Raw genomic sequence first — 25542 nt, 5'->3', positions numbered from 1 at the left:
GGCAATGGAAAGAAAATGGAACAAAACAACCTATAAATAGAACACAAACAAAGATGGCTAAGCTGTTATAAGTTTTTGTGATAAGCACGACAAGAAGATAATAGAAATGAATAAGATTAGATACCATCTATACATATTTATATGAGGATAGTAGAAATGATTAAGATTGGATACCATATTTATATATATATGTATGAGAATAATAGAAATGATTAAGATTAATACCTTTTATACTTCTTTATAGATATATAAGGCAAATAGATTCTGAAAGAAAATATATATAGAAGATAATAGAAATGAATAAGATTAGGTATATAAGACAATTTTATTTGGAAAGAAAATTAAATAAGAGTGAGAAGAGAAAGGCCAACGCCGTCCTTAATTGGAAGCAAAGGTTGGAAGATTTTTCAAATGAGAGCCAACAACAGAGACGAGTGGACGCCCTTGAATCTTTTATAGTGTCTCAAATGGTTTTGCTTGTACCAGTCTCTATCATTTGTTGTTACGACCTTTTGTCTGAACTAGTGATATACTTACAATGTTTGGTTAAAAATTAAATTGGTATTGAAAAATTATCTCGTCAATGATAATATAAATTTTTAACTATTACCTAACATACGGTGGTCATCTAAAATGGCTCTTTAATGTGTAAATGAAATGTCAACTGATAATAAATGACAAAAATGAAAAAAAAATGGCAAATTACCTCAAGCGCCACATCTTTTGGGTAAGAACTTGTGCAAAGATAGGAACAACAATAGATGTTGATGGCAATGCCTATTTTGGAAGTCGGCAGTATTTGAAATCCCTTTTGGCAGATGATATTTGTATGGCTGAACAGATTTAACGATCGGATTCCAAAGATACTAAAATTGACTTCCACAAATTTTGATGATCAATAGACTTTCTATAATAACAATTAAATAAAATAATCCCTTACTAAATATTGATAAGATTCAACAAAAAGATTTGGAAGAAAAAAAGAAATCTGCTGGAAATCAGTTTGATATTTATCTTGCTATATGCACAGCCTTGACCAAAGGCTTAACTAACGCAAGGCTTGTCTACAACGGCTGAGATTATTTTTAGGCCAGATTCTCTCTTTTTAATCATATGTTATTTTCAACAGGAAACTCACCTATTGTTTAGGCTAAATAGCATAGAACATGATTTCTAGATTGACTCCTCTTTATGTATAAATTCATCACTGTAATGTAAAATAGATTAAGCAAGAATTATACTTTAGTTAACTCTTCGGTTTGCATCAAATATTTCATTAAATATTATAAAATTTTTAAATATACAATATAATCCATGCTACGACCTATATGATTATTTACTAAAGTATAATACAGTACACTTAAAGATAATTTATTACTGTACAATCCAATACAATGCAGAACAACACACCAAATACACCCTCAATGGTTCTACCTGTAGTAATTTTAAAAAATTGCATCTATAAATATGGAAAATAAGCGCATAAACATTGGGGATAATTTTATGATTCTCTATAAGTATTGTTGATATTATCGATTAATTAGTTAGTACCATGTGACGATGTCTCTCGCTATAAGAACAATGCAGTTACCCACTGAATCATTATTCATATGTTTGTAGCAATGCATATACATTTCTTTTCATTTTATTGGTACCAAGTTATACATATAATTATTAGATATGTTTAATTATACAACTCAATATTTCAATTACGCCAATTACAGTAGTCACAATGTTATCAAATTTGGATGGCATTTGTTTTTTATTTGAAATATGAATTGATCTAAATAAGTTTAAATTATTAATAGAGCAAAATATTTGAATCTAAATGACATGTTTTTTTTTTCTTTTTTTTTTCTCTGAATCGATAAAAGTAAGTTTTTTTTCTCTAAATCGATAAAAGTAAGTATTAAACTTTTTTTAAACTTAAAAAAAAAATTTGAAAATCAGTATTTTTAAATTTGTGCCCCTTACAAATTATAAATGTTAAACAAATAACAAAATCTTAGAGAACATAAATAAGATAATATATTATATATAACAAAATCATGTTCAATTGATACAATCATTTAATGTTAGTATATATTAATCAATTTTATTGTTGTTTATGATGTTTTACATGAAAAATATTCATTAAAAATTATAAAGTAAAATAATGTTAACTTGAAGAAGATTGAAAGATAAGAATAATAACAGTCTACCATTATATTATCATAAGTTATAGAGATGGGTAATTATTGTGTAAATTTTATTGTACTCTCAAGCGCATAATCTAGTGTAGTATAGATTAATGGTGACAAGTGTCTTTCCAATGAGGAAGTAGATTTAATTATGTGTAAGATTAATTTTTCAAGTTTATATGTAAGTTGGATATGATTTCTGAGTAGTACTGAGATTTAAATTAAAAAAGATGGCAAGAATAAATTAAGGATGAAACAATTCAAATGAAACATTTGATTTTCTGGATTCTTACTTGACATTTCACCATAGGCTTAATATTCCTTTTTAGTTCGAATTAATTTATGAGAGAGTATTTCCACTTCTTATAGTCCTCATTCTAGTAAATATGGTATAAATCACTCATTATATTAGAGGAAAATAATCTTCTACTGAATGTGGTGTTAAGTATACATTGTGCCAGGTGATAATAATCATACTGTTGACAATGTAGTAAGACTATTCACTAAATAACGTAGATTCATTCTCTGTCAACACAGAGTTAAGATGAACCACTAATAATAGAGAAGTGTTTCTTACTAATAAATATAATGTAAAGTACTCATCATGCCAAACAGTAATAATCTTGCACTAGGGAGCCGGTATGTCGTACAAAATCTAGATAAGGTTATTACAATTTGTCAACGATGAGTCAAAACAATTAACATAAATCAAAGAGAAAGTTAATAAATTTACCAAATTAAGCCTATGGACCATGTTGAAGCTTTACTTTCAACCCAATCTTGAAATTAAATTGGCCACCCATAATTGAATTAGGGGACAAAATGATAATTTTATTAAAAATACTTGGAAAATACAGGATAGAGTGAGAATTACACAAAATGAACCTCAAATTAAATTAGTCACTCATAATAAATAGGGGGAAATCCCCTATTTATAGATATAATGGGTAAATCATGACTATCGAACAAAAACAATTCAGATGGTCAGGATTGCACTACATGGCAAGCTCTGATTAGTTGGAACACGTCATCAAAGTTGTGATTTAGTGAATTGCATATATCATACACGCATTTTTGTTCCAATAACATGTTGTGGCATATTGGTCAATGTCACGTCAGCATTTCAATCCAATAAGTTACAGCCATGTATCAGTCAATTCTACGTCATCGGTCAATGTCATACTAGTTAAGTGCCCACCAAAATCCTAAAATTACAATTTTATGTTTTGTGCCCTTCCTGAGATTTTCAATTATTTTGAGCTCAAAAATGCTATCTTTTTTTCTGTTGGATTTTTTCGTTAATTGTAAAATGATCATAATACCCTTGAAATACATAGAATACTCAAATAATAACAAAAAATGCACAATCAAATTTTAAAGGACTTAAATACATAAAAGCAAAAATGTTAGTGAGACTTGGAGTGCAAAATGATGATTTTATCCTTTATAGATAGATATTCTTGATAAGTGCATATTTTTCATATATTTTGCTATTAATTTCTCCATCTTTTTCTTGTTTTGGTCTTAAATATTCTAGTTATTTTAGTTAATTTTTAATTTAGTAAATTATATTTTTATTGTGTTAATTTTTTGTCTTAATTTTTTTGTTCTGTTATTTTAGGTATTTTCTGGGATTAAAGAGAAATTAAATCGGAGCATTCATAAAAGAAATCTGATTGAGAGAATTAGAATAAGAAAAGAATTAAAGATTGAGAGACAAAAGTGCACAAGAGATCAAGAATTGGAGAAATAAAGAATGTTTTCCAATTAGAGTTGTATGGGCCAAGCAAAATTAATTTTGCACACGGAGCTAAAATTGGAAAATGGAAGTAAAAAAGGAAGCCAAGCCAATTACAAGCGAAGCCATCACATGGAGCTAAAATTGGAAAAAGGAGATTGCCATCCAGCACGTGAGAGGAAGGAAAGAAAAAAAAACCTTTTGGCCTTAAGCATGGCCAATCAAAAGAGTTTGTGAATGAAGACGAAAAAGGAAGCAAATATTTTGCATGAAAATTTAAATGGCAAGCACGTTATGAAAGTGGCGGTTTTGGCTTGGATTTAATTCTTTCCATGCAAGGATTTAAAAGCCACAATTGAAGCATTATATAAGGGCCAAGCGGAAGCAACACGGGGGGGGAGGGAGGGGGGGATTTTTTATTCGGCGGCCACACATACAAAAGTATTTGCAGCCGCAAAGGATAAGAAAAAAATAGATGAGGCAGCCGTTTGAATTAATCTCTATGTTTGATTTTATTAACTCTTTTATTTCCCAATTTAATTATGTTAGGCTAGATTTTCTATTTGGTTGAGGGTGAATTCAAAACCCTAAACATGCTATGTAATTAAATTTAAATTCTATCATTCAATTTATTTAATTGAGATTGTTTATATTCTTCTATAATTAATGTTTATGAATTTATTCTCATCTTGTTTGAGTGGCCAATTAGATAGGACTTGAATAAATTCTATTGTTAGATTAAAATTCTTGATCCGTAATTGTCTTGAGATTTTAATCATAAGTAGTAGGTTGGAATCAGTGATTTCAATTGGAGAATATAACATAGGTTAAATAATCTAAGCTTATGTGTTCATTGCCTAGATCAATCTAATATCTTTCTATGTTTAATGCTTCCATTATCTTAAATTTAAAGAGCTTGTTTTAAATTATTTAATGGTTAGAGATTAGGTGAAGAGCTTGTTTTGCCTAACGACACACTAAGGAAAGATTGAGACTAACAGAGTTTATTGTTGTCTATGGTTGATAGTTTCAATATAAATTGATGATAGAATTGATATATTATGCGCATGTTTGGTGGTTGCGAATGATCTTTTAACCAAAGTTTTCCATAATTATTATTTCTTTCTCCTTTAATTAGAGTTTTTATTAAATTTTTGTTTTCATAGTTTAATTTCTTTATTTCTTGCTATTTAGTTAAAAATTCAAAAACTCCCCTTTTATTTATAATTGGCATTTTCTTTAGTTAGATTAATTTATATTAATTATTTCTATTATTATTTTATTTTAAGTCTTGCTTGAGAGTTGATAATAAATATAACTAGCATAGTCTCTGTAGGATCGATCCTTACTTATTCTGTACTAATTATTTATACTAGTAGCAAGGTTTTAAATTTGGTGCACCCTAACGACACTACCAATTCTCTAGCACTCAACACACCTTCCAATCAGCTTATTGTTTGTTTATAGTAAATTAAGCGATAATATCCAGCAAAAGTCAAATTGAAATCTTTTTTTTTTAAAGGCAATTGTGTTTACTTCTTCAATCAGATTAATGACAATAATAAAATAAAAGTATAAGTACTAATTATCTCAGCTTTGAAAAGTCGCTCCCACATTAACCATTCACATAAATTAGTCAAGTAAATTCATACAAAATGATTAATTACAAAAGCTACATTAATTAAGCCACCTTTAAGAATGACATGCCAAACTCCAAAATCTCACGGGTAAGAATGATACTTTCAAAAGAAAATAAAAAAATAAAAAAAATTATTTTAAGAAATGATAAATTGAGAGAAAATACTAAAAAAAATAGTATATGAAAGAATAATGTTCATAGTTTAAAAAAAAATTATGATCTCATGATTGCGGTTTGTCTGTATTTATTTTCTTTGCAATGTACACTTACTTGGGACCTACGTGACAGTCTTTGTGCGAACATATATGACAATTAGGAATTATAATTCTGAAGCTGAGGAGAATATACGTTACCGTTTTAAATTTTTTATTGGAATCACACATGCAAGTGGTGATTAATATTAACGTTTAGATATCACACAAGTAATGAAGTATAAGAACCTCTCAATAGTTTAGTGGTAAATTAAATTCCGTTCCGCAAGTACTTTAGGGTTCCAATCCTCCTGTGTATGTTGTGGATGTTGAATTTTTCATATTTTTATAAATATATACGGTTCTAGATATCCGAATTACGCCAATTACAAAGCGGATTTAAGAGATTCTATTTGATTTTTTATTGTAGAGAGACGATTATTGCTTGGTGTAATATATGTTCATAAATACCTACCAACAAGATACATTATTTAAAGCTACCAATATTTTTTTCTATACATCACCTTTTTAATTAAGAATTTCATTATCAAAATAATTTTTGATATTTTTTCTATTTTAATTCTCAATTCCTTAATTCTCATCAATTACTTTATATATTTTCTTTTAACTGCAAATAGTTGTCTTCGTTTTAGGTTATTGTAAACTAAGAGAAGCAAAATTCATCATTCAAATATGAACAAAATAATTTTTTTACCAGTCGTTAAAGTTAGTGAAAGAAATTGATCTTTACCAATCATACAATCTAGTAAATATCAAGAAATTTTTTTCCATATATAGAAAGGATGAAATAGAAATTTTGACTAAAAAAATGAATTTAAAAGAGAGTCAAATCGAGAGTTTGGTTCGTAGAATGTGAGAGTGTGCAATTTTGAGTAGAGATAGAGAAGGGTAACTTTAAGATTTTTAAATTTAAAATTTTTGATAATAAATTTATTGATAGAGATGAATACTATAAAATACATATTCTCAACAATAAATTTTTATTATAAATTTATTGATGGAGATGAATTTGCTATATTGAAAACAATATAAAATACATAGAGTTATTCTCAACAATGATCCCACTTATTATAAAGGACTTAGAGGTTTTTGGAAGACGAGAGCCAGTTGACAAAGCTTGGGAAAGTAGCCGCATCAACTCTATGGTGTTTTTGAGTGAAGCCTAACAATTGTGACCATGTGAAATCTGGATATAATCTTGTCCCTTCTCTGCAAATAAGATCTTGTGGGGGTCTCACCACTTTGTCTGCTTTCGGGGTCACAAAGAAAGCCAATGACCTTCTCTCTCTTTCCCCATTCACCACTGCTCTATGCAGGCAGCTCTTGTATATCCCATTAGATAATGCCTATATAAATAACATGTATCAAACAAATAAACAAACAAACAGATGAACGACCAAATATATGCCCCGTCATTATCTTTTCAAGTTGTTACAAAAAAGCTGTCACGTCCTACATAATATTCGCAACATATAAAGGTCTCAGTGTTTCAATATTATACATGCACAAGAACAACATTTTGAGACAAAATTTTCATAGATTGTTAACGCCGTATTATAAAACTAGCTAGAAGCTATTTTTAACAAGAAAAATAAATTAATTATATGCTAGTAATCTTTTAACCGTATTGAGTATATATGTCAGCATATATACTATCATTTGTATGCGCATTTAGTCATATAACGTCAGACATTCTAGTGTATATACAAATTTAAATAATCTAAATTTGGTTGTATCCCGAAACAACTTTTTTCTATTACAATGGTCATAAATTCTTCGTCAATATTCACAAGTTTTTTGTATCCTTCTCAAGTATTTGGTTAAATTAAAAACCAATGCCTTAACTTAAGATCTAAGACTAAGATAATATTTGAAAAAGGTTAAAAAAAAATTCTGGTTATGGATGAACTAAAATTTTTTTATCGTTATAACGTACAATGATTGTGAGGTATTCTAACTTAGACACATAGAGTTATGTGATTTAGATAGTTATACGATAACATGGTGGTCGTTATCATGCAACTTTTTCATCAGAAAAAAAAAGTTGGGAAGAAATGAAGATAAAATAAAAAATAAAAACATGAATTGCTAAAATATTTAAAAATTACCATGAAAGTATCACCAATAATAATGACTAGGGCATCTGGTCGAGGTCGGACAGTTTGCCACTTATTATTTGAAAAAACTTCAAGGCCTTCAACTCGTTCTTGAAGAAGAATGGTTATGGAACTTGGGTCATAATGAGGGCTAGTGCCAAGAGTGAGTGCTGAGTTGTTGCAAGGAGGATAAAAATTGAGTCTCATGATCGAGTATCCGTCTTCAAAAAATTTCTTATAATGCTTTCGATCAACTCCCAAGCACACTGCCAATAGCTCAAAAAGAATTCCGGATAGCTTCCACATTGCTTGGCAGTATTTTTGATAAACCCACCTGCAATATATTTTAGAAGAAATGAAAATTGTGAGTGCTAGTTGTTGGAACTGATATTTAAGATCTCTTGGAATGATACATGAAGTCTCATTCTTATTTGAAACTTGCTTATATTAATGTGACAGTTAATACAAATCAATAATATATATATATTTTGTTTTGATGAGAATAATAAATTTCGATCTAATTATGATCTCAGTTGTGGTGATATTTTAAACATGCATGTTATCTCACGTGTCTATGTATATTAGTACTGTAGTAAAACATAATTACAATTACATTATTGTTAAAAGAATTACCAACCAAAACTTGTAGACAGATCGGTACCCAGTCCATATCATTAGTAGTCAAGCCACTGCTTTATTACCATTAGCTATTTAAATGCGTAGCTCGACTAGCGAGAATGCGCTTTGTCCGACCAATCACCCAAGAGTTTAAGTACTAATAAAGGATAATGATTAATTCAGGTGAGATTTCTCATCTTCACTCGTCCAAACCTTAAAAAGAAGAATAAATAAACAAAACTTACCCACTGCATTCAAAATCTTGTCCAAGAACAGATTTGAAGTGGTCAACAACGAGGGGCTCAGCATCGTTTTCATAGTAATCAAAAGTAAATGTTTCGTTCCATGTCAAATTTTTAGTAAAACGCTCAGCATGACCACCAGAATACCCCTGTGGCAAACCGGTCTTTCTTGGAATGCCAAGCTTTCGCTCAAGAGGAAGCTTGAAAATGGAGTCAATTTCTTCAGAAGCTGCTTTCAGTAGACTTGCATCAACACCATGGTTGATTACTTGGAACAAGCCATGGTTCACGCAAGCCCCTCGAACGTGCTCGATTGCTTCAGCAGTTGCTCTTTCATCCCCACTTATGAATCCTTGTAAGTCTATCAATGGCTCTTTGTGCTCTTCTTGAGCAAACTCCAAGTTTGGCCAAATGAACCCTGTTGGCAAGTTGGCTTGTTTTTGCAACTTGTGATAATCAAAAACAATACTCCCATTGTTATGTGTCTGCTTCATCAATGGTTGCGGATGAACAGCGGATGAATCTTTATTGGAGTTCATTAGAGAGACATTGGAAAGAAAATGGAACAAAGCAAGCTATAAATAGAACACAAACAAAGATTGCAAAGCTGTAATAAGTTTTGTGATAAGCATGGCAAGAAGATAACAGGAATGAGTAAGATTAGAAAATGATTAAGATTAGATACCATATATGCGTCTGTATAAGAGATATCAGATATATAAGTGAATTACATTTTGAAAGAAAAAAATATATAGAAGATGATAGAAATGAATAAGAATAGATACCATATATAAAGAAAATGATTAAGATTAGATATCATATATGCGTCTGTATAAGAGATATATAAGTGAATTATATTTTGAAAGAAAAAATATATAGAAGATAATAGAAATGAATAAGATTAGATACCATATATATATACACATACATATGTGTGTGTGTGTGTGTGTATAGCAAGAGAATTAGATTTAGAAAGAATATTAAATAAGATTGAGAAGAGAAAGCCTAAGGCCGTCCTTAATTGGAAGCATAGGTTGGAAGATTTTTGAAAGGAGAGCCAACAACAAAGACGAGTGGACGCCCTTTAATCTTATATAATGGCTCAAATATTTTTGCTATTACCAGTCTCAATAATTTGTTGTTACTACCTTTTATATTTAAGAGTGATATGCTTACAAAGTTTGGCTAAAAAACTTAAATTTATATCTGAAAAAATGTGGCGTGTGATTCCTCATCTATTTGTTGATATTGAAAAATTATCTCGTCAACGATAATATGAATTTTTAACTATTACCTAAGACATGGCAGTCATCTAAAATGGCACTTTGCTAATTTTAGGATTTAGGATTAAGTATATGATTAAATTAATAATTTATCTTATGTCCGGCAAGCTTCACTTTGGATTAGATTAGTGGACCCAAAATCATGAGATTAGTAATCTCAATTTACACATGGATTTAGTTAAGATTAATTTTAAAAACAATTGTCTATTTAATTAACCACAGCTTGTATATTTAATGTAATATTTAACTTAATAATCACAATATTAAAGTAATCATGAAATTAATAATACCATTAATTGGTTGCTTATATATATATATTATTTGGTAACTTTTTGATAAAATAAAATATATTTAAAACATGTAATAAAAAATTAAATTATCTTTAAGTGTACTGAAATTCCTTTTGGCCGTGATAGTTGTATGGCTGAATAGATTCAACGATGGGATTCCAACCATACTAGAATTGACTTCAACAAACTTTGATGATCGATGGACTTTTTATAACAATAATTAAATAAACTAATCTTTACTAAATATTATAAGGTATTTAAATATACAATATAATCCATGCTACAGCATATATGATTATGTATTAAGGCATAATACCGTACACTTAAAGATAATTTATTATTGTACAATTCAATATAATATAAAACAATACACCGAATACACTTATTAATGGATCTTAAAAGGTCACGTTTAAAGTTAATGGCAACTTCCCCTGTGATTCTTAATTGTAGATATCTTTATTACGTACTTTTATTTTTTTTCCTAATTAAGATTATTTCATGTGTTTATCAGACAGATCTTTCAAAATTGTAATCATTATCTCACACCGTCAATTTTCTACCTGTAGTGCTTTTAAAACATTGCATCAACAAATATGGAAAATGAGCAAATAAACACATGGGACAATTTTATGATTCTTATAAGTGTTGTTGACATTATCGATTAATCAGTCAGTAGCAAGTGGCAGTGTCTCGCTATAAGAACAATGCAATTACACTAAATCATTATTCATACGTTTATAGCAATGCATATACATTTCTTTCCATTTATTGTACTCTTATTAATTGTTACCAAGCTATACCTATAACCATTAGATATGTTTAACTATACAACTCAGTATTTCAATTACGCCAATTATGGTAATCAGAATGTTACCAAATTTGGTTAAATAAAATTCTTCTGATTACTAGTAACGAGCATTTTTATTAGTACTTAAATATGCTATAGTTAATTAGTAGCTTTAAGCTTACAAATTGTGATACAAAATTTATATCCTAACCAATTTTATATATGACCTAACTTTATTATAAATTGTTGTGTGATAGCTGGTAACTTAGCTTATCATTTCTAATTTTCTACCTCACTTAGAATATGTAAGAGGGGCAGACGTATGCCACATAAATAGGGTGAAAATTTTGTATCTGGACTTTATAAATGTAGCATTACTCTAATTATTATAAATAAAGAGGTAAGTAATTATAAAGAAATACGTTCAATTTGGGATACGGTATGAATTGCATGGCTGACTCATAATTTGTCGAATTCGTAGGTCTAGTTCCTACTAGATGCACGCCAATGGATAAGATGCGCAAGCAAGTCTACTAGAAATGAGATGCCAATACAAATACCCTCGGTCTAAGCCAATGCTAAAGGGCTAAGACAATCCGATAGAGAGATGCTGTTCTTTTGTTTTCCAGCGTAGAGCTCCTCTCACTCGAATCACAGAACCCTACTAACTGAAATATAATGATTATGTCTAATTTATTTATATGTTAAATCAATAGTTAACCGATTATATGTACTATGTGTCAGCATACGATCATTAACAATATAACATCATATATTTTCAGTGTAAATACAAATTGAGATAACCTAAATTTATTTGCGTGCCCCAAACAACCTTTTTCTATTACAATGGTAAAATATTTTCGTCAATATTCACAAATTTTTTCTAAAGTATTTGGTTACATTAGGAACCTATGTTTTAACATACACGATTTAATACAATATTTGAAAGATGTAATAAAAAACTTGTGGCTACAGACGAACTAAAAAGTTTTTATGCTGTAACAATACAATGATTGTAAGATAATCGAACTTAGACGCACAAAATTAAGTAATTTAGATAATTATACAATAACATATTGAGAAATCTAACATGGTCGATGCAACTTTTTCATTAAGAAAAATTAGGAAGAAATGAAGAGAAAACTAAAAAACATAATCACTAAAATATTTAAAAATTGCCATGAAAGTATCACCGATATTAATAGCTATGGCATCTGTTCGAGGTCGGACATTTTGCGACTTATTATCTGCAAAACATTTCAAGGCCTACAACTTGGTCTTGATGAAGAATAGTTAAAGAAGTTGGGTCACAATGATGGCTAGTGCCAAATGAGTGTGGAGTTGAGGCAGGGAGGATAAAGGTTACATCTAGTAATTGAGTATCCATCTTCAAAAAATTTCACTACAAGAAAACTGACAATAAATAACAACTACTTTATAACATATATGATTTTATCATATAAGTATGATGGATTCGAGATAGAATTAGGGCTGGGCAAAATCGGGTTAGGGTCGGGTTCGAATCAACCCGATCGAGTTTCGGGTTGGTCAGGTTGAATAAAAATTCATTCGAACTCAACCCAATTTTTCAACCGAGAAAAATCGGGTTTAGTTCGGATAAGATCGGGTTCACATTAAATACGGGTCGGATTAGGGAAATACTAATTAACACTTCACTTTCACATATAATATATAATGTATATTTATTGTCACTGTCAAGTATCAAAGCGCAAACTCAAAGCTTCCAAAACTCGACTCAACAGCCAAAATTCGAGTTGCTGCTTGCCAGGTTAATGGAGCTTGAATCAAATCGGGTGATGGTGGAGAAATGGAGGCATGGAGGTGGCGTAGCAGATCTAGTACTTTGTAGTAGTAGATCAATCGATCGGAATCAAATCACGATCCTCGCGGAGCCTCAGCAATTGCTGCGTGGTGGCCGACTGCAGCTTGCTCCATTAAGGCATTAACTTTGTGTGTGTGTTTGTGTTTTGTTTGTTTGAGGGAGGTTGTGTGTGGGGGCTGTGTGGCTGTCGGTAGTGGGTTCCAAATTGCGAGCAAAGGAGATTGTCGCCTATGGGTGGGTGAGGCGTCGGTCGGCAGTGGGCTGCTCACTGCTGCTTTGAGTGCTTGTGCCATGTGCTGTGGTTAAGCTTTTGTTTGTAATTGTTTGTGTGTGGACCATAAGTGCTGAGTGTGAGTGGTGTGTCTGACAGTGAGTGTTTAGGATTAGGTTTCGGGTTTTGATTTTTGATTTGTATTTTGGATTTTTTTTAAATTTTTGTGTCAACCCAATCGGGTTGACACAAATGTATCTAATCAGGCTTGATTAACAACCTGATCCAATTTGAACCTGAAATATTTCAGGTCGGGTCGGATATTTTACCTACCCCTAGATAGGATTGTGGTCTATCAAATGATTAATGATGTACTTGTGATATAATATTTGTATATCAATAATTTATGATATGTGTATGATATAAATTTACTCAGTCACACACATTATGACAGAAATCTTATATTGACCATGTTTGACTAAAATTAAAAGTATCATTTTAATTTTTTGAAAATCCAAAACGCGGCATTTAACTTGTGAAATGATTTGTGAAAAAAAATGAAAAACAAAACTATGCGTTTAACCAAAATCTGAACACAAAAAATTCTAAGTCCTAAACACTACACAATAAAGTCATCACCACTCTCACTCTCGCGCACAAAGGCCATTGAAACCCAAGGCGCAATCATTGTCACTCTCACTCCACAATCAACTCTGAAACCTAGCCACAGTTATTGTTACACCCTCAATCAATCAGTATACACTCACAATAGTCATCTTTACTCTCACTCAGACAAATAGTCAAACCTTTGGCACATTATTGTCACTGTCACTCTCACAATCAACGCTTAAAGTCAAGCCAAACTCATCGTGACACTGTTAATCGATAACCTCACTAGCACCACCCAAACCCTAGCCGACCAATCGTTGGTACATTTAAGTTTTCTATACACAACCGGCCACTACTAGCACTAAGCGAACGACAACACCCAAATCATAGACCCATTGATTGAATTCGAATTGGCTACCATGACCACGAATGGTGATGGCGCGACACGACGTGAACCATCAACACCTAGACATCGTCACGCATTAGAAGATTACAACCCTAAACCTTCAATTCTAGGTTTTGTTCTTCTTCTTCACCTATTTGTGTTTAAGGCCCTAAGTGATTGAGTGTAATTTTTTATTTTGGAGAATTTGTGATCGAGTGACTGAGTGAATGACTAAATGAGATGATGGGTTTGGTTAAGAAGCTGCATTAGTTTATAAAGATAGAGAGAGTGAAGGTTTTTTTCATTTGCAATGTAAATGTTGAAGTTAATATAGCTGGAGATGGGTAGAGAAAGTTGAGACTGTATAAGGCTGCTGATGAAGTTGTTCTATGTCTGTGTTTGTGATTTTGCTGACGAGGAGGCAGGGGGTAAGGTAGTTTCCACCAATACTTCCTCATTTTGCATAAATGTGGAAACTTGCAGCCCTAAAAAAGGAAAATACAAAATAATAGCACTAATCTTGAATTTTTTTTTCTTTTAATTTGACGAGCAAACTTTTCACTTGAACAAGACTGTTACTGTCATAGCTATATAAGAGAGAAAAAGATTGAAATGGACTGTTTGATTTTACTTTTGATGGTTATAATTACATTCCATTACCTGGCAAATCAACTTTTTCTTTTTAATTCCTTTTGTTGTTTGTAACATTATCTATTTTTTCATGTTTCATATTGTATTTTAATGACATAAAGTTACATATTGATAAATGTTATCTTGATTTGTATCTTATGAACGTTTTCCTTAGGGAAAGGTTACATAAATTATTTTTTGTAAAAAAAAAAATGTGGCAACTATGTTTTTCATTATGTTATAATAAAGTAATAATAGCATGTGTATGTGGGCAATCACATTTGTCATACATGGTCCCAAATATGTTTATATAAATTATTTAAGTCAAAGTAATGTGTCATTATCAATTGGTAATATGCTTTTTTTGGATTTTTTGTTTCAGTCTTGGATATATTTGCTGCTGTTTCTTTCAAATCCACGCTTTATTACTAAGTTCGAGGGCCCTTTCAGCTTTTTGCAGTGAATGTGATCAAAATCAAGGTATTTTAATTCTTTAATATGCATTTACAGGTAAAAAACTGAGTAAATTAAATACATTTTGACATGCTAAATAAATTAACTAAACTTTCTTTATTGATTGTTTTTGTCTATTGGTTTGGATATTTGAGTTTGGCTTGTATGGATGTTCCATTTGTTTTTGTATTGTACTGTTGATTGCTTTTTTAATATGAAAATATTCGTTAATATGTGAGGGCAACATGTTTTGATATTTTCTTATTTTTCGTTCTAAGTGTGTGTAAGTCAAAGTTATTTTGTTATTTTTTTATGAAATAACGAATTTGAAAAGCCAATATTCTTGTTTCATGTTTGCCCTCTTTTATGTGCCAGGATCAAAACTCGTTCAAACTAAAATAGATAAGTCTTGGACTGATTGTAGTAAAATGTCACCTGAGTATGAAAAAGTGGTCGTCGAATTTGTGAATTTTATTATTAAAAATGTTGAAGATACTAGAGTCATTAGATGTCCGTGTTATAAATGTAGGAATTTGGCATTTTACACACCCACAATTGTAACCGAATGTCTTTATTGGCACAATTTTGTAAAGTCTTATAAAATTTGGAAGTGGCATGGGGAAGATGGTTGTACCACGCCATCTTCTAATGTAGATATTCCATTCCACTCAACGGACTCAATTATGATAATACAACGGATATGGACAATGATGATTATAATGATTGTGAGGGAGATCCTAAGACATTTAGAAAATGGAGTGTGATGCGATGATGACTATGAAAGTAATAGGAGTTAATGCTATTGAAGTATATATTGCGTAAGAGTTTTTTTTTCTTTACACTTTAATTAATTTATACGATCTTGCAATACTTGTCTAATGACAAGTTTTGGTATCTTGCATCCATTGTTTCAGGTTGTATATGACTCGATTATCCCAAATAAAAAAGGAACAAGACCATTTGGATTCATATGTTCAGGTTTTGTGTCACCCCATCCTGGACAAATATCAGATATTTCCCATCCCAGCAGAGCAGAAAGTGTGCGCAAGCGCTTGAAACCTGTAAAGGACAATTCTTGTTCATGCCATACAATCTTAGGTCTAGACATTTCAAACTGTAATGTTCTAATCATTATTTATTTATTTTATCTTGTCTTTCATAACTGTTGCTTTGTTTTTTTTTTTTATTTTATCTTCCGTTGGGTCTTGGTTGTGATTGATATGGCAAAAAAAGAAGTGTTTTATTTATATCCTAAGGTGTACGATGCTCCTAATCCTGATTTAGAACAGCTGATTAAATCATTGGTACTCCTTCCATCTCATAATGCTAATATTTTCACTTTGTTTAATACATTTTCGATACTTTAACCAATGTACTTTATTCATACAACGCTATGACACTGTTCTCAGTTGAGGATTGTAAGGAAAGATGGAATTATGGCTCTAAGATGAGATTTATAAAGGTAAACATATTATCTTAACTAAAATTTTATGTATCTATCACTTTAAGCCTAAAATAGTTATTTTTTTATTTATAACTGTGAATAGACCCCTCAGCAACCAGGAAGCGTGGAATGTGGCTATTATATCTTGACGTTTTTTAAGGAAATTATAGTAGACCTTAGTTTGCTAATGAATGATGTGAGTCAATGATGAATAAAATCATAGGATTGGTTTATACCATACGCACTGCATTGTTATGGAAATTTGACAATGTTGATTTTATGGTTTTCAATTCCATGGAAAGGCTGTATACATTCAGGCTAAGATAGATGAAGTTTGTTTGGAGTGGGCTAACCATTATTCTGAAATCATTAACGCAGTAAAAAATGGTTAGTATGAATCTAAAACTATACACACATTTTTATTACTTGTATATTATACTTGGTTAAAAACTATAGACAAAGTGAAAATAACAGCTAGCTACCTTGGTTTCTTGAACTAAGCTTAATCTTCTATTTGAACAACAAACAATTGTAGGCAAAGTTGTTATCCTGATAACAACAATATTATTTAGAGATGAGACCGGTAATAATAGAGAAACTTGGTAGGTCTATATCAATTATCCATGATAGTTGTTGATGAATTTGAATAATGAGGTTAATTTTAAGGCAAAAAATTAAAATAACAATAAATCTAATAATAGAAAACAACAAAATACAAAATCCATGGTGTTGAACGGAACAACACATGCCACTTAGTTAATGGAATTGGTTCTTGTAATTGTAGGAGAAGAAATGGAATTGAATTATTCTTTTGATTGATTGATATATCATGTGAACATGTGGTCTGTACTGTGCATTTGGTAGTAAATTTGTATACTTTCTATTCAAACCAAAGGTTGCTCTTTATTTTCATACTTGGAGGATTTTATTTTTGTGGGTACCACTTTGGTTCCATATTTTATTTCAGCAAGGAATTAAGTTAAGTTGCATCTGAAACCTACAATTTTAGTTTAATAGATAAATTTGTTAGCCTATATGGCTATAAAATGTTGATTTTGATGATAACAAACCACATGTTTTGGATAAACAAAGTTTTACATATAGTATTTTTATAACAAGAGAATGATTTTATGAAATTAGTTGTTTTTCAAGATGTGGACTAAAATGAAAGAATTTTGCCATCTTTGATTTTAATAAGTATTGTTTTAAATTCAGGATTTGGACCTATTTACAAATATTTACAATATTTTGGACCATACTATAATTTCTATATATTTTAGGCCATATCATAGTTTCAAAAAGTTTGGGAATAACAAGCATTATTTAGAAATTCTGAAATTGAACCTTTTGGTAAATTATTATGACGTTTTGGGCCATAGTATAATTATATAAAGTTTTAGGTCAAAACTATAATTTTAGAAAATAGCCATTTCACTGTAGCAAAGCGGCAAGCCGGATTATGGGCAGAAGCTATCTGGATTGAAAGCAGTTAACCGAATTCCGAAAGCAGCATACCGGATGTGCAAAAATTCAAATCTTTAAATGTAACGGTAACTTAAAGCGGCAAGCCGGTTATCACTAGAAAATTCTATAACGGCTAGGTTTTGAGCTCAAACTATAAAAATTCAAATCCAATTCATTTTTAAGCTCTCTTGCAAGCAAAAACAAAAAGCACACAACATATATTGAGCTTCCATTTCGCAAATCATCATACATTGAATCATCATTGAGCTATAATTCGTATATCCACTCTTAAAGAGAGTTTTTATTGTAATCTTAATTTCCTCATCAAATTTGTGAGTGTATAAGTGTGAGAAACACTGGTGATAAGAGATTGGGAGATAATCTCTTGATTGTAAAACTTCATTGACACCTTGGAAGTCAATTGTAAGCATTTGAAGTATTGGAAGGCTTGGAAGGCTTGGATAATGAAATCTTCAAGCTTGGTGTGCTTGGAGGCGTGGACGTAGGCTGGGATTGCCGAACCATTTGTTTTCTCTTCCTTTACTCACTTTTTATTGTGCTTTATTGAATTTATTGTTTTCGAATTTATTAAGGCATTTGATTGAATTATTGTGTTCTTTGCTTAGTTTATGTTTTTACAATCCCAATTCACCCCCTTCTTGGGTTGCATAACTTGTATTTCAAAATCTTTATAATGATATATTGGCTATACTCATTGGTGCTGCACATGCTGTTGGGGAAAAATTAGGTTTTTAAATTTTTATTAAACCTTTTGAAGATCACTCTCATATAATATATAAGAATACGTAATCCAGAAATCGTACCTTGAAAATCCGTTTTGGCTTTTTCCGTTGAAATGATTTAGGCTCCTAGATCACGATCCGCCACCACCACTCCTGTTAGATCACGATCCGTCACCACCACGCTTGCTAGATCACGAACTGTCACCAATGATCTTCCAGGTTATGACTCAGGTTCGATCTGCACTTGACGTGTGGGCGCCTTTATCACTACCAAAGCAACTAGCACGAGAAAATTTTTCTCTCAACAATGGAGAGAAAAATCTTATTCTCTGATCTGTATAAAGTGGCTTCACCTTTTTCTTTAGGGAAAAATAAGCCTTTTATATCACCCTTTAGTGAAAACCCTAGGCTCCAAATAATGCTCTAAATAAAACTCACGTTATTTTCTTTTTCAATAGGGGACCCATCTTGTAAAATAACATAAGCCCCCTTATACAAAAGCTAATTAAATGGAGCCTCTCACTAAATGATATATTTAGGCTTTTGACCCAAATAGCTAGTTATCTTACTTATTAGTCCAGTAGTGGTGCAGTCAATTAAATGAGCTAACCCGGAGATCATTTGGGAACATACAATAGTGGCTACAATAATTAGGCCTGTAATTAAACTAGCCCAATTATTTAATTCCAAATCTACTCCACTAAAAGATTGGAACTGACTTCCATAATTGTATGCTCGAATAATAATTCGTCCCAAGCCACATTGATTTCTTTACTGCACAATCATTTGTACCACATCGTTAATTAAATTGATATCTCAACTATCCAATCAATTTAATAACATCTTATTCTTTGATCCTTACTGGTTTTCTCTAATGATCATTTTCAACATACTAAATCTGTTGACACACTCTGGCCAGAGAATTCTATGATCAAGTGCCGAAAACCCATCAAGAGATGTGTTGTACAAATTCTATATTGTTAATCCATAACTCCAATACTCATAATTGCTCCCACCAAGATACCGGGTAATCTTGACCACAAGGCTGTGTCGTGCCCATTGGTAACTCAAATGGAATAACAATTACAATCATGAAATCATAATTAACTCAAGATTAAGATTACAGTAAAATCAACGCCTATGAGATTTAATAAGTCTGATAGTTATTACAAAGTTAATTAAATCTCATATGTGATCCTATTCAATGTAGTCGTACTACATCAATAAATTCATACATGATTAAGACAAATCATTCAATGAATTTATTACAGCCTATACCTAAATAAAGTGCCCAACTTTATTTATCAACTGTGAACTAAATTTATTTAATCATAAGATAACTTGTATTTATGTCTTCTGTGAATCCACATGGTGATCATATAAATACATATAATATGATTAAATGGACTTTAATACAAATATAAATGCAATTAAGATATTTGAATAAAATACCTCATTTATTTTATTAATCAGAAAAATTGTTTATTACAATTAAATAAACACATATGCTTTTAAAGAGCATATTATCCCAACACATGCAAATTGAGTTTAAATTTGTAATGATTATGTTGTATCTAAAACCTAATAGTTTTATTGTAGTAGTTAATCCTTTATAACGATAATGCTAGGTATATTCATTTGATGTTGCACATGCAGGTTGAAAGAAGCTGCTAGACTTGAGAGTTTGGCTGGGTATTTGTTGAAAATGGCAATTCATGTACTGGAAGTTTACTGAAATTATGGGATAAGTTCAGCACTATAGTCACTTGATGCCTTCTTATCTTGTAAAACTTGATACATTTATTCTTAGTTGCTGGATTTTGTCTGCTGAATTGATATTGTTTGATCTAACTGTTGGATACAACTATTTTTGTAGGGCATTATTAATATAAGTGTTTTTGGACTTAATAGAATGTATAATTTAATTTTTGGTTCATATGAATTTATGCTTGAATTTTATAAATAGGAATGCATAAATTTAAATGAAATAATTCATAATTTCATTCAGTATAAATTTATAATCTTTGACAAAAAAATAAGTCATAAAAAAATTAATGGCAGAAAATATCAATCACAAATTCTATCACAAACTTAGTATTTTACCCGCTAAAATTATTCAGACAATAATTCACACGCTAAAATCAATTTCCCGCCAAAATTTCAAACAAAAATCACATTTTCCTACCAAAAAATTAAATAATTTATTCTTTTTTTTCCATGACAAACATACACGTAAACACTATCATAAGTTAATGACATATTTTTTTTTTTATCATAAAAGAGTGACATGTACATAAATGATGAATAATTTCGCTGTTATCCACCCTCCTTTATAATAGTTTTTTTCTGCTATCTATTGCCAGTTTTCTTATAGTGATTTCTTGTAGTGCATTCGATCAACTCCCAAGCTCGTTGCCAACAAAATAACTCTAGATATCTTCCGCATTGCTTCTCAGCTTTTTTGATAAACCCAACTGCAATATATTTTACAAGAAAGTAAAATTGTAAGTACTAGTTAGTTGAACTGATAATCAAGATCTCTTGGAATGATTTGATGCGTAAATTAGCAAGTGTACTAGTCGGCACAAGTAATATAATGAAGAGTAGAGTATCGTCCTACAGAGATTATGTATCCTATTAGTTACCGAAATTATTCTAACCCTAATTTATTTGAACAATCGAATAGACGGATTTAGATTAAAATTAAATAAAATAACTAAAAATTAAATAAAGATGCAAGCAGTAATAAAAAATACCAAAAGATTAAAACACTAGGACATCCAATTTCACCATAACCAATCCAATTTAATCCTCCATCTATGCTATTAAAATTTATGAAATTAAATCGTCATAGTTAGGCTACATCGTAGCTCTAATAAAATTTAATTGGGAACATTCAAGCAAGATAATAAAGAAGAGAGAAAGAAAAACTCAAGAAGCCGTCTCTCTCCAATCTCTGCAATTGACTTCTCCAAATTGTTGCTCCCGGATTTGCAGCGGTGGCTTCTCTTCTTCTTCTTCTTTTTTTCTTGCTCTCGGTTTTCTCTCCAATTTCTGCAATTTGTGCGGCTGCCTTCTTTAATTCGGTCCTCAGCTTGTCTTTTTTTTGCTATTGCTCTTTCTTCTCTTTATATTGTTGCGCCTTGCGCCCCCGAATCCTTAAGTCAAAAGGATTTTACAAAAAACAAATCCAGCCCACTCTTTAAGCCCATGCACGTGAATCATTCAAATTGCCAATTAATTCTTTAATGCTCCCCACGTGCTTGCCATATTTTTCAACCAAATATTCAAAGTTCCCCCCACATGATTGCATGCATGACGATTAAATTCAATCTTTTTTTATATGGCTTTTTATTTCTTTCCCTTTTGCTTCCACATTATTTTCATTATACTCCAATTTGTTTCTTTTTTTCACTTCCGTTCACTTAAACATTTTCAATATTCCTACAATGACAAAATATAAAAAAAAAGATAAAAATTAATATAACAAAATATAATTTAACATAAAATTAAGTTATGAAAGCATTAAAATAATAGATAAATTATGAGCACATCAAATACCCCCAAACTTAGCATTTTGCTAGTCCTTGAGTAAAAATTAAAATAAAAAATACGAAAAGAAAATTCTAACTAAACCATTTTTTCAGATGATCGTGATTGCATTTAGCGTATGGAACAAGTCTTTAAACCCCTAGGCAGCCCTAGTGGATGAGTTATAGTCTCGTGAGGGTTTCCAGTGATGATACCCACAAATATCATCAAAAATGTCTCAAAGATTGCATAAAGTATATAGCTCAAAGAAAATTAAAAATATTGGCAAAGTTCTAACTTTAATTCAATGGTCAGCCTCATCTCATGCTGGATTCTTGTGTTGTGTGTGAATCAATTCAATCAAAACTCATTCTCAAAATCTTCAATATCAACAACCCTTGTATTGGATAATAAACAGAGTAGGTCAAACTAACCTTATCATCTTGATCTTTTTTTTTTCAAACTAACCTCATCATCTTGATCCTTTTTTTTTTCACAGGCATAAATTTGCATTTTCTTTTGATTTTTCTTGAAGCACATGCTTTCTTTTTTTTTTCTTTGTCCATAGTCAGGAGCTTTCACTCTATCCCTTAAGATAGCCTTCTTCTCATAGTAGATTATCCTCTATAAATTACTCAAGGATAGCTTCACTCTTAAGGGTTATAGGTAACTATTTCTGACTATAGTGCCTAGGTAAACTTAATTATGTAGAATCAAAGTAAACAGTCATTTACTCAATCTAAAATTCTCAACTCAAGCTGTATCAATCTTAAATCTGAAGTCAAAATTCTAGAAGATTCGATATAAGTGCACAAAATATTTAAAGAATCACAATCAAGATGAAACTAACACAAAAATCAAGTATAAACTAAGACAACATTCATTCCTTTCTAAGAACCATATTCATTTTCAATCATATACTCATCATTGGCATTAAATTTTTTTTTCTTTTTTTAATTTTTTTAGACAAAATAAAAGCAAATATTCCCACCTCCAAACTTAAAATAAACATTTTCCTCAATGTAAAGAAAAAGAAAAGGAAAAGAGAAACTCCCCTAGTTTTGCACTTGAAGATGTGAAGTTGTAGCTGAGTCGTTGAAAGGCATGTGAAAAGTTAATGTTAATCGACCTCCAAACTTGTGCAAAATCCTAAAACAAAATATAATAAGTAAAAGAAAACAACAAAGAAAGAAAGAAAAATTAAAAAAATGACAATAATAAAGTTTAAAAAGCTTGGGTTTCCTCCCAAGAAGCACTTAATTTATAGTCATTAGCTTGACTGTCTTCGAAGAGATGGTTCAAAGAGGCTCGTGGATGGAAGGAGATGATCTGGATGGACCTTGCCCAAGCTTCTTGCAATTAGGTCTCTTCCCACGAAAATGAGGTGATGCATCTTCATTAATAGACTGCTTATCTGTTGTATAAATGTCAGGAGGCTCAGATAGATGCTCATCCTTAAATGGTTTGGTCATTTTTATATCCATGGTGTCTCCTTGGAAACATTCTTTGAGTTCAGTTGGATACTTGATAGTTGTGTGCATATTAAAAATAGTTGCTCATTTTGAACTCTTAAAATCAATTTCCCTTCCTGAACATCAATCAAAGCTCTTCCTGAACCTAAGAATGGTCTGTCTAGAATAAGAGGTAACTCTATATCTTCAGCCATATCCAAGACAATAACATCTGCAGGGAATATAAACTTGTCAACCTTCACAAGCATGTCCTCAACTATACCCCTTGGATACTTTATAGATCTATCTTCCAATTAGAGGGTAACAGTTGTTGCCTTAGGTTCACCCAAACCTAATTTCTTAAAAACAGAAAAAGGCATCAAATTAATGCATGCACCTAAATCACACAAAACTTTATCAAAATAAGTATTTCCAATAGTGTATGGAATATTAAAACTCCCTGGATCTTTCAGCTTTGGTGGTAATTTATTTTTCAAAATGGCAGTGCAATCCTCAGTCAACATTACAGTTTCATGCTCCTCAAATTTCCTCTTGTTGGACAATATTTCCTTCATAAATTTGGCATGAAGTGGCATTTGTTTCAAAGCATCTGCAAAAGGAATGTTAATATGCAATTTCTTAAACACATCAAGAAATTTTAAAATTGCTTATCTATGTTATTTTTTCAGAAACACTAAGGAAAAGGGATTGGAGGAACATAGGCCTTGACTGGTGCTGCTGGTTTAGGTTGTGGTATTACTGAACTTGTTGCCTTTGAAACCTTGGTAGTGTCTTCAGTTTGTTCTTCATCAACTTTCTTTGCTTTTTTCCGTGGCTCATCAAGTTGTTTACCACTCCAAAGTACAGTTGCATTAACTTGCTCCCTAGGATTCATCTCAGTGTTACTAGGCAGAGAGCCCTGTTGTCTACTGGATAGCAAGTTTGCAATCTGACCCACTTGTACCTCGAGGTTCCGAATTGATGCAGATTGATTCTGAAAAGTTGTCTCTGTTTTGGTCATGAATTGAGACATATTTGTTGTAAGCTCGGTAAGAACATCTTTTAAGTTTGACTTCTTTTCTTGTGGTTGGAATCCTGGAGGTGGTGCCAATGCATTCTGAGTGTTGTTCCATGATATATTTGGATGGTTTCTCCAGCTTGGATTGTAGGTATTAGAATATGGATTATTTTGTTGCCTCTGGAAGTTCGACACATAATGAGCTTGTTCAGTAGATGATGATGCAAAAGGACTTCCAACTTAGCAATTGACGCTAGTATGATTCCCTCTACTTAATTTACACACTTGCGGTTGAGTTTGAATATTCAGATTGTCCAACTTGTTACGAATGGCAGTTATATGTGCATATAAAGCAGTGACCACATCAACGTTATGGACTCTTGTAGCTCTCTTTGACATTGGTCGCTCTGAAGACCATTGGTAATTATTAGAGGTCATCTCCTCCAATAATTCATAAGTTGCTTTTGGTGTTTTTCCCATTAACATTCCTCCTGCTGCAGCATCAATCATTGTTCTGGTATTGGATCCTAAACCATTGTAAAATGTCTATACCTGAAGCCAAACTGGTAGATCATGATGTGGACATTTTCTTTATAGGTCTTTGTATCTCTCCCACGCTTCATATAATGATTCCATGTCGAGCTGAGCAAAGGTTGTGATGTCATTCCTCAACTT

General features: G+C 31.3%; 1 protein-coding gene and 1 non-coding gene across 2 annotated transcripts; one reads left to right on the top strand and one right to left on the bottom strand.

The window, feature by feature from the left end:
• Positions 1 to 6848: 6848 nt before the first annotated feature.
• On the bottom strand, positions 6849 to 23870 carry LOC102626920 (gibberellin 20 oxidase 1-B-like). The gene is made up of 5 exons (XM_052431375.1): positions 23738 to 23870; positions 16169 to 16275; positions 8729 to 9300; positions 7878 to 8199; positions 6849 to 7115 (listed from the first exon to the last, which is right to left on the bottom strand). Exons 1-5 carry the CDS (start codon positions 23868 to 23870, stop codon positions 6849 to 6851), a joined length of 1401 nt encoding a protein of 466 aa, XP_052287335.1.
• Positions 23871 to 25435: 1565 nt separating this feature from the next.
• Positions 25436 to 25542, top strand: LOC112496528 (small nucleolar RNA R71). Its single transcript, XR_003063089.1, has one exon. It is a non-coding gene; the product is annotated as a small nucleolar RNA R71 (small nucleolar RNA).

Source organism: Citrus sinensis, chromosome 7 (genome assembly GCF_022201045.2).
Source record: "Citrus sinensis cultivar Valencia sweet orange chromosome 7, DVS_A1.0, whole genome shotgun sequence".
In the NCBI taxonomy this organism is placed as follows: domain Eukaryota; kingdom Viridiplantae; phylum Streptophyta; class Magnoliopsida; order Sapindales; family Rutaceae; genus Citrus; species Citrus sinensis.
The sequence above is the reverse complement of the archived record's forward strand: the minus strand, read 5'-3'. Positions and strand labels throughout refer to the sequence as shown.